Source organism: Syngnathus typhle, linkage group LG3, assembly GCF_033458585.1.
Source record: "Syngnathus typhle isolate RoL2023-S1 ecotype Sweden linkage group LG3, RoL_Styp_1.0, whole genome shotgun sequence".
Taxonomy (NCBI): domain Eukaryota; kingdom Metazoa; phylum Chordata; class Actinopteri; order Syngnathiformes; family Syngnathidae; genus Syngnathus; species Syngnathus typhle.
The window spans coordinates 19,131,987-19,142,768 of record NC_083740.1 but is presented as its reverse complement, the minus strand read 5'-3'; the positions used below and the strand labels follow the sequence as shown (position 1 = coordinate 19,142,768).

The following is a 10,782-nucleotide window of genomic DNA, read 5'->3' as shown; positions in this document are numbered from 1 at the left end:
ATTAACAACGGAAACAGCAAAATAAATAAATAAAACACACGCGCGCACACACACACCAATAGAACTTCAGGGAAACTATGCTTCTCAGCATTTCTTGAATTGGCACAACGGAAAACATTTCACGACAAACCACTAAGCATAATAATTCACACAAAAAAAGTGAATACACAGGTTGACTATATCTGTGATCCAAGGAAAAGGCCATTTTCTTGTTTTTCTTGTTACTACTGCATGACAATCACTGTTGTAACGTAACGTGACGTGAGTAAAAGTGAAATTCCGGAAGAAACTGCTAGAGGGCGACAACGTTTCTTCGACTTTCCCCTGTGTATGTATATGTACTAGATGTGTCAAGGTGCTAAAAAACATAATCGAAACAATGAAAGCGATCATCCAAAGAGTTACCAGGGCGTCTGTGACAGGTGAACAGTTCCCTTGATTTGAAACACTGCTTTCATTTAGTGTTTTGAATGTGTCGGGGTCAGTTCGTCTTGAATACAGGTTAAGCTAGTAGTAGCTTGGTTAGCATTGGAACGACTTCGCATTACTGCACTTAAAAGTACTCCACCGATCGTTTTTACATATTCAAGTTAGTGGCGCATGTGACCTTCGGTGGTAGTGGACACCAATATGATAACACCCCTGCCGAAGTTATGTATCATTCGGAAGCTGAAAGATGAGCTGAATTTCTGCTATCCTTTCATTCTTGCTCAGAGGAACACTTGACCCACTCATCAACTTTTTTTCTCCTCGTTTTTTTCTGCAGTGGGAGACGATCAGATCAGCTCAATAGGACGTGGCTTGTGTGTGTTGCTCGGTATATCTGTGGAGGACACCCACACAGATGCTGAGTACATGTAAGTGCAGGAGGGTCCGTGAGTTAAAACTCTTCTCACAGTTTGACATACCGGGCTTTGATATGAATGTTGTTTTTAAATAACAGTCATCTCTTAATAAGTGAGCAATTTTAATACGTTGTAACGTTGAGGGAAAAGTCAGTAATATTACATAATATCAAATTGAATCATTTTCTCACGTGTCCCCCATTTGATCTCTTTGGGTGCCTAGTCTGGCCAAGGGTATATATAAAAACAGGTATGCCTTATTTGACAATTTTATGCAAGAAAAGTAACCCTTTTTTAACTCTTAAAGGGAAATATAGCGTAAAATGTGAAAAATTAATCAGATCTTTTATTGGGAATAATTTATTGGGAAAAACCAAGAGATAATAAAAAATGAATGAAAAATCAATTAATTGAATGTTGAAATCAAGAGGTAGTAATATGATTTCCACGGACGGCTTGAATGGTCGGTCCAGTGGTGTCCTTTTAAATTAGGTCGATATACTGTACTTGTATTGTTTTCTTGGTTCTGTTGTGGCTGGCACCCATTTCATTCATGTTTCTGCATTTATGTTCTTGCCTACAGTACACGTAAAATCCTGAACCTGCGGCTGTTTGAAGATGAGAATGGTCGGGCATGGAGCAAAAGTGTTATGGACTGGGACTATGAGGTGCTGTGCGTGAGCCAATTTACACTCCAGTGCATATTGAAGGGTAACAAGCCGGACTTCCACTCGGCTATGCCCGCGGAACTGGCCCAACCTTTCTATGCCAGCATACTGGAGAACTTGAGGAGTGCCTACAAGCCTGAGCTGGTTAAAGGTGGGTCAAATAATGACACCTCCATTTGGTATGCTTTGGTGCATAAGCTTGGCCTTGATAGTGTTAACCACTTGCCAATTACAAATGAGCTGGTTAAAGGTCTCTCACCTTTGTACAGTATGTTATGATGTACAGTACTTTTCCATTACATCCTACATGGTAAAAGGTCATTTATGCCTGAAAAGAAAGAACCGCTGGGCATTTACAAATGCACTCAGAACACTCAAACCTCTGGAGGACCAAAAGTGCCAAAATTAAATGAATAAATACATCATGAAATGCTTCATCAAATAAAAATACCATTCATTAATGAAATAAAATACTCATTAATTAAATATGGTAAATGTCCTTAATTAAATATTCATTCATTAATTAAATATTGAATTAAATAAATCAAGCAAATAAATAAATGCACAATGAAATAATTAAATAGATGCCTCATTCATTATATGTTTCATTTATTAATTAAATATGGAACAAAATCAACCAATCATCATCGGTTTAAAGTCCGCTTTCCGGGCACCGCTGGGTTGGACCAATGTGTTATGAAATGTCTCACTAATTAATTGTTAGATTATAATTATACATACATACATACATACATACATACATACATACATACATACATACATACATACATACATACATACATACATACATACATACATACATACATACATACTAGGGGTGTAACGATACATCGATACACATCGATTAATCGATATAATGCTCTACGATTTATTGGCATCGATGCTAAAGGTAAACATCGATTTATATCGCCGTGTTTGACCTCGGACATTAGACGCGACTTTATTTTGAAATCCAGTTCATTGTTGCTTGCTTCCTCTTTCCGGGAGCAGGGAGCAGTGCGCGGCGTTGTTGTGTTGTGAGCAGAGCACGCAGGTGAAAGGGGAGGCGACAACTAGTACGCGGCTCCTGAGCTGGTGCTATGGCTAGTGTCCAAAAAGACGGGGAAATTTGCTCTCCTTTAGGCTTCAAGTCATTCGTTTGGAAGCACTTTGGATTCCAAAGAAAAGATGGCTCAACGGACAAGACACGTGCAGTTTGTAAATCCTGCCATGCGGTGATCAAATATTCAGGGAGCACAAATCTCGCCGCACATTTAAAGAAAAAACACGACATCAAAGTTCAGTGTTAAAGTAAGCACTTTGTATACTACAATACTCTAGAAGAGTTTGCAGTACCTTGTTGATTTGGCGTATGAATTGTTATAAATCAGGATATTGTTCTATATTTTTTATTAAAAAAATATATATATCGATCGTAGAGCACTATATCGCGATATATCGTGAATGAATCGCAGCAGGCTTTAAGATATCGGCAAATATTGTATCGTAGTTCTTTATATCGATATTATATCGTATCGTGACAAAACCCGCGATTTACACCCCTAATACATACATACATACATACATACATACATACATACATACATACATACATACACACACACATTAATAATTTTTGTATTTCATTATAATTTTCGTGGTCTGGAGTTGCATTCATTTATATATGAGATATATAAAACATGTCAAAATGTAGTTTTATAGAATCTAAAATCCATCAGGTTCTTCAGGTTTGACAATTAAATTTGTAGTTTTCTCATTTAGTTGAAGTCATGTGCACAGGGGGATTTTACTTCATAATGACTTTTATTTCATTTCTGTAGTAAAAAAAAAATATAAAGGAGTTCAATTTCTACAGCTGTGAGTTTCCAAGTGGGAAAGCGTAATACATTTGATTACTAACCTACAGCCTATGATCCATTTGAGATTGTACGGCGATATCACCCGAATACTAGTGTGAACGGAATGGGTAAAAACAATGTGAAAAGGGTAGCAGGTCGAAGCAACTTCTTTTTTGATTGGGGCAAGAAAAGAACTATAAACTTTCCATTTTTGGAACCATAAATTTAGTTCATGAAATTTCAATTAGGAACTGTGAACTGAACAAGTTCATTTTATAATTTGGGAACTGAACATTAAACTAGTTTGTGTAGAAAATGAACGTTTAAATACTGTTCCAAACATGTTCAATCAATGCTGTTCATCGTGAAAATAATCAGGATTTCAATATTGAGCAAAAATAATCATGATTATGATTTTTAGCCATAATCAAGCAGTCCTAACGAAAGATGATTTCATCTCATTGAAACACTTTGGGTTTCAAGTTTCAAGTGGGATTACATTAAAATCAAATGTAAAATCAACTGTTACTCAAATCAAGTTTACGCCGTCACGGACGATGTCAGGAGTCCGAGCATTCTCTTCTAAAGCCACGTGGAGCTTTTTGTGACTTCGAGGTCAGATGCGTGCAGATACTGCAGACCCAAAGCATTCATATGTGATTTATTATCTGCATACAAAAGAAGCATAGCTAACATGTGAAAATCTGAATTGTAATGTTCACAGTGCATGAAAAAAAGTCAGCTATGGGCAAAAAAAAAATCTGAATTGAGCTGCAGTGTGAAACTAGCCGTAGTTATAAATGTACCAAATTGTACATCTTTATGACATCCAAAAATACTATCGTCTCTGATATCTTGAGGTATGAACTTGCTGAAAGCTGTAAAGTTTGGACCCCACTTCCAAAGTGTCACTGAAAAATATAATGTTATGTTTACACTAGAGATGCACCGATCCGATATCTGGATCGGATATCGGCACCGATATCAACAAAATAGATGGATCGGGTATCGGAAAATGTAGCCGATCTGTAAGCCGATACTTTCCTTAATCTATTAGGACGCGGGCTACGTCATACGTCAGCAGCACGTGTGCCGCATGCCACGAGAGTTTTCTAAACAAACGCAAACATGGAGCGAACGTTCGCTTCTCTTCCCCGGGTTGCTAAGCGGACGTCAAACCCTGCGCGTTCGCTTCTCTTCGGGTTGCTAATGGGACGTCAAAGGCTGCGCGTTCGCTTCTCTCCCGAATGGGGAGGGGGGGTGTGGAGGCTAATCGGATGTCAAACGCTGCGTGTTCGCTTCTCTTCCGGGGGGGTGTTAATGGGACGTCAAACGCTTTGTGTGGCGGGCTCCATCTAGTGTGGAAACTGAGAAGCTGAGCTCAAGCTTCTTGTGCGGGCCATATTCAATTATGTTTTCAGAATTTGCTGCGGGCCAATAAAAACTGGACCGTTAGTTTGGACACCCCTAATTTAGAGCAAAGAACTGTGTAGTCTGCCTGATGCCATTGCCTTTGGTCTTTTCTGTTCCACATGTAGAGTTATGTAGCTTGTTAAGTCAACCATAATATCGGATCGGTATCGGGTATCGACCGATACGCGAAGTCACTGCATCGGTATCGGTATCGAAACTGAAAAAGTCGGATCGGTGCATCTCTAGTTTACACCGACCAGGCTCATCATTTGTGAGAGCACGAGCCATCAGTGCACCACAATAGACTTCACATCATCCAGCATCATACTGTATGGTTGCCTTTTATTTAGGTTTTGTGCATTTGTGCGTGATTTTGTGCGTGCGTGTGTGAGTGTTTCCCACACTATTCTGAAAGGATGAGGGTAAAAATGGAGGTGCCTTTTTAAGCCATTCCTTTTTTGTGAATGTAATATTTTCTTAAAATTAATCAAATGAGGATTGGTAACTGATGGCTTCAAAGATAAAGCCAGAATTTGTAGTTCACATCCTCACTACTTTGGTGCTGTGGTATTCTTTTTTAATTTAACTGCAGATTTTTAACTGCCTGCAGTTAGGATGGCTACAGTCACAGTATTGAAGGCTCTGCTGAGTGATGCTGCTTCTTTTTCCATTTTGAATTATACCGGTACTATGGTGGAATATGGACCAAATCTGGAGATGCATGGAGTCTACTTGTGTTCCCCCACTGCTGTTGTAACATCTGATGGCAGTGGGCATAAAGGAACGTTTTTTTCGTTTTACATTCATTCATTCACTCATTCATCTTCTGAACTGCTTATCCTTATGAGGGCTGGAGGCTATCCCATACAAGATAACCAAAATAAATTCTGACTAATATCAAAATAAGTAACATTAAAAATTTGTTATGATTTTTCTCTTATGAAAATTCCTACAAACTAGATATTTTCTTAACGTTGGTGTCACTTACATGCTTACATATTTTCCTTGTGTTTTAGATGGAAAATTCGGGGCCTCCATGAAATTACACATTCAAAATGATGGTCCAGTAACTATTGAGCTGACGTCACCTCTTGTTTCTTCAGACCCCCGTCAGGTACTGAATGTTTAAAAATACACATTTACTGTTTTTATAGGTTCAAGAACCTGACCGAGGTGCACTTGCTTGGTTGAAGACAAGAAAAACAGATGCCATGCTCACCACTTCTTCATATCCCGGTGTAAACCACTAGGTGGTGATGGATACATGATTTTCTTTTTTTTTTGCAGCCGTTCTTAATACTCTTGTTCATAAGCAACAATCACCCTGCCCTAAATCCCAAGCATCAATTGTAGCTGTCACCGTATTTTGCCCATTGCATGCTTCTTTGAATTGCTCCCTTTTTGCATGACGTCCCAGCAGGAATACATTGGAACGGGAAACATCCTGGAGTGGTAATACTATTGCATTATATTTTCAGGTGTTGGTTTTTATAGACATATATCACTCTTGTACATCCAAGGTTATGCCATTCTTCATTTATTTCAGTAACTTTGAAAGAATTCCCCGTCTTTACGTAACGGACTTTGGCTACCCTCCCTTTAGTGGGCTCGGCTTGCTGGCCTAAAAGAAGGGATGTTAAACAGTCCACAGAATTTTAATCTTGTCTGTTGGAATGTTTAGCTTTGGGCAATGAGGAACTGAAGCCAAAGCTGAACATTCGGGATAAAGGGACAGCCAATAGGCTAAGTTTGGCACAGAGAGACAAATGACCAACATAATTTGGGCCTTTCTCTCCTAGAATCTGGGATTTAGTTCACAGCAGGGTTAAGCAGCCATCTGACCAGGCTGCTGATTTTTTTTTTTTTTTTTTAAGCACACTTAGCCCCGGGTCCATAGGAGAGAAATGTTTCTCTCCACTTGAATATTGTATGTGCACGCGTGCAGGGTCTGACATTAAGGCGCTTTCAGTTTTGAATGCTGTGCCAAGTTGTAGTGGTCCTGTCAGCTTGGGTACTGGCCCCATATATTCATATGATGTGCTCAGTTTCAATATCATATTTTATAATTGTACAAATTAAAAATTAATGCTTCAAGGAATAAATCAATTACACTGAGACACATCAGTGCTCTCTGTCACAACAATGTGCTTCATTATTGTGATCTTTCCACAACCATGAATAGCGCAGGAAAAAAAGCACCTTGCTTTTGATTATTTATTTATTTATTTATTTAAGATTAGATTAGATTAGATTAGATTAGATTAGATTTTGATTGCTCATCCGTCTTTTGAAAAGCATAGAGGAAACCTTAAAGGTGAATTAACTAAGAACCTTTATTTATTTTCTTCTTTTCCCCCGCAGTTGTCCAAGCAGGAGAAGCAGCAGCAAAGGAAAGAAAAGACACGCTCAAAGGGGCCTTCTGAATCAAGTAGGGAGAAGAGTGCACTTCGTTCCCGACAGGACAATAATGCGAGTAGTGGGGCAGATGGTGACGTGTCTTCAGAAAGAGACCCCTAGATCTCCTGAGTGAGTGTGGTAGGCAAATACACAAAACATATCAGCGAATAATTTTTGTAAAACCCAAAGAAGGATTTTCTTTTTAAATTATTGTTATTTTTGGTTTTATCAATCTTGTTATAAACATGGCAGTATAAAACACATTGTCATTCTGCAAAATCACAGTAAAATGGAATATAGAGTTTCCATCAATCTCGTGTATGGAGCCAATATTGTAGCAAAACTATTTACAAATGCGTATCTCAATGCACATATACGTATGTAAAAAGAATCCTCTTTTCTGTCACAGATGTGTAACATAAATCTACAAACATGCGACTAAAGTTACACGTGTAACATGAATTTGCAAATGCGTACATTGATTTGAATGCATAAGTGAGTGGCCTGTAAACACTGACACCCTTGATTTGCTGTACTCTCAAATGTGACTTTTACTACAGTCTTGCCATACACGTACAAATGCGTGAGACTATTTGCAAATGCGTATCTGCAGATTTTTGGGGTGGCTCCGTATGTACACATTCAGACCACAAGGAAACGGTAATATTCACAATTTGTCTGCAGTCTTGTTCATCCGGCCATCGACTATTTTCATATTGTGTGTTTTCGGAGACAAAGAACATGGATGTGTGTATTTTTGGAGACAAGGAACATGGATGACCCATTGTCAAATACCAAGAATTGCCACGTCTAGTTGCTGTTTGTTAGTGGATTGTCATACACCCTAATACATCTCCTTTTTGAGGGTGCTCCACATGCTGTCAATAGGGTTGAAGTCATCGGATTATGCTGGCCGGTTGTGTTGAGGAAATATTCTGTCAGGTGAATTTGTTCTATTAAAGGCTTTATGAAGTACATTTAATATGTTTAAGTGCTGAGAATGTGTGCAAAGACTAAAAACAATTTAGTTCCAAGTTGCACCAGTGTACAAGTTGCAGTTTTGGTGAGACAAAAGCCAACACCAAGAACAGACATGAAGAGGCAACAACCGGCTAAACAATACGGTATGCTAACGTTACATAAACACAAACGAGAAACTGAAAACGTGTCTGACGTAACATTAACAGTTATTCAAATAACTATAACATAAATAACACGTTTATCAAACCATCCGTGTCACTCCAAATCATTAAATCCATCGAAATCTTCGTCCTTTGTGTAAACAACGCCACTGCTGACCCCGGAACTGCATGCAGCGCTGACGTAGGACACGTCGTCAGTTGCGGTTCCAGTTATTCCACAGGCCAAAATAACTATATATAAACTATATATCAAATAACTATAGCAGAAATAACAATTGTATCGAACCATCCGTGTCACTCCAAATCATTAAATCCATTGAAATCTTCGTCCTCTGTGTCGATCTCTGTCCTCTGTGTTATTATGAACTCCGCTGATTCCGTAAGTCAGTGAATGAATTCAGACTCATTGTCAGTTGTGATTCCAATTATTCCACTGGCCTAGTGTGACCTCATGTGGTTTAAAGTGGAAATAACATGTGAAGTGATCAACTATACTAGTAAGTAAATAATGTGTTGATGATCAAGTAATAAATGGTAATTTGGAATGCATTCTTGGTGCCCTCTTTGCATTTGATAAAGGACGAAGCAGGCACATCTGAAATGTTTGTGTAATTCCTATCAGCTGGTAATGATCTCTGTCTCGAGCTGGAATTTTAGTCGACAGCTGTACAATTTCTCAATTTTAAGTTAGGATGCCAAAAGATAACTAAAAAAAGATTTGGGTGTGTGCTCGTGCTCTAGCTTATAACTTTAGATATTCACACGTTATTTTGACATGGTAGATTGATTTTTTTTTTTTAATAATAATAATTCATTAAATTTGTATAACGCTTTTCAAAAACCCAAAGACGATTACAGGGAACAAGGCAAAGACATACATGAGGGGAGGGGGACGGGGAAGAGACAATGGGATAAAATTAAGAAGAGGAAACCAGTTATGGGTAGGGGAGGTCATAGGCTTGAGAGAAGAGGTACGTTTTTAGACGGGACTTAAATATAGGGAGTGTGGGTGAGTCACAGACAGACTGAGGGAGAGAATTCCAGAGTCGGGGTGATGTGCAGGAGAAGGCTCTGTCACTGAAGAATTTGAGTTTAGATTTTGGGACTGTCAGACGTGAAGTATTCGAAGGATCGGAAGGGACGGTTGGGGCAGTAGGGGACAAGGAGGTCAGATAGGTAAGTGGGAGCCAGGTGGTGAAGGGGTTTGAAGGTGAGGAGGAGTATCTTGAAGATGATACGCTCCAGTGAAAAGAGTGGAGAACAGGAGAAAAACTGCACTGACATGCATTTCTATACAAGAGTCAAAAGTCAAAGTCTGCTTTATTGTCAACGTCTTCACACGCCGAGACACACAAAGAGATCGAAATTACGTTTTCTCTATCCCACGGTGACAAGACATATTACACGATAGACAATTTACAAGTAAACGACATCCTGGCTAGTAGAGGATGCTTGTGCTAGGAAATAAACTGTTTACTTTTGTGTTTTTCAATTTCAATCTTTTGTGTTCACTCATACAGATGATAAAACAACAACAAATTCAGTTTCCTCAGGAAGGACTTGATTTTCCAGTCCAAAACCTATCAGGAGTGTTTGGAAATCAGCAGTCGTCCCAGCCGCCAGTGTATGCAAGTGTCCTCCATAATCAAACCAACAAAACCTGAAAGACTTGTTGCAAACAATGACCTTGATCCACTTATGTTGGCACAATTTCTTTGGATTTTCCCACTTTATTTATTTTTCATCTTTCTTTTTTTTCTGTTTTATAGCATATTCTGTGTCTACAAAAACATGCACTGATTTGAAACAAATTTAGAATATGACTCTATTGTGAAATTCGTTCATACTTAATAGCTACAGATTAGTAGCATTGACAAATTTCCTGATAGCAATTCTACCAGTGTGTCAGTGCACCATTTTTCTGAAAATGGTGGTCAAAATCATTAGCAGCTTGTGGAAACCAGGTCAGTAACAGTTCATCCCTCAAAGAAAAAGAGGGCATAATGTGTATTTATGCAATAAGACTTTTAATAAAATATTATTTATAGGTAATGTATTGGCTTCGTCATTATGTCAATATGTTTGAATTGGTTTAGATATCATAGCATCAAATCAGGGAATGGTCTTGTAGACAGCTTGTAGTTCAATTTAAAGTGCTTGAAACATTGAACATAAATACCATAGTTAATGTACCAGGATTTCCAAATGTCTTGTGTCTCATTGTCATGAATAAATGGAAGTGTTTCTTTGAATTTTTATTCTGCCTGAATAAAGTTACTAAAATTCCCATTGGGATGCAATATCTCACTGTTATTACAAGAAAAGACAATTTAGAGTTTTGGTATTTTAACAAAAGAAATTGAGTTGTACATGATTTTGCATTTGCGGGCCACATAAAATAATGGCGGGTTGGAACTTCCATCCATCCATTCATTTTCTATACCGCTTGTCCCCACAC

The 10,782-nt window shown here is 38.4% G+C and overlaps 1 protein-coding gene across 4 annotated transcripts; it reads left to right on the top strand.

Annotated features, from left to right (window-relative positions):
• Positions 1–263: 263 nt before the first annotated feature.
• Positions 264–10,611, top strand: dtd1 (D-aminoacyl-tRNA deacylase 1). 4 transcript variants are annotated; one of them, XM_061273498.1, is made up of 6 exons: positions 264–422; positions 767–857; positions 1,429–1,664; positions 5,802–5,899; positions 7,147–7,311; positions 9,845–10,611. In XM_061273498.1, exons 1-5 carry the CDS (start codon positions 380–382, stop codon positions 7,300–7,302), a joined length of 624 nt encoding a protein of 207 aa, XP_061129482.1. In that variant the 5' UTR covers positions 264–379; the 3' UTR covers positions 7,303–7,311; positions 9,845–10,611. The 4 variants fall into 4 exon arrangements, with proteins under 4 accessions (XP_061129482.1, XP_061129483.1, XP_061129481.1 ...); XM_061273499.1 differs by having other exon boundaries at positions 7,147–7,320; XM_061273497.1 differs by lacking the exon at positions 9,845–10,611 and having other exon boundaries at positions 7,147–8,650.
• The last annotated feature ends 171 nt before the right edge of the window (positions 10,612–10,782 follow it).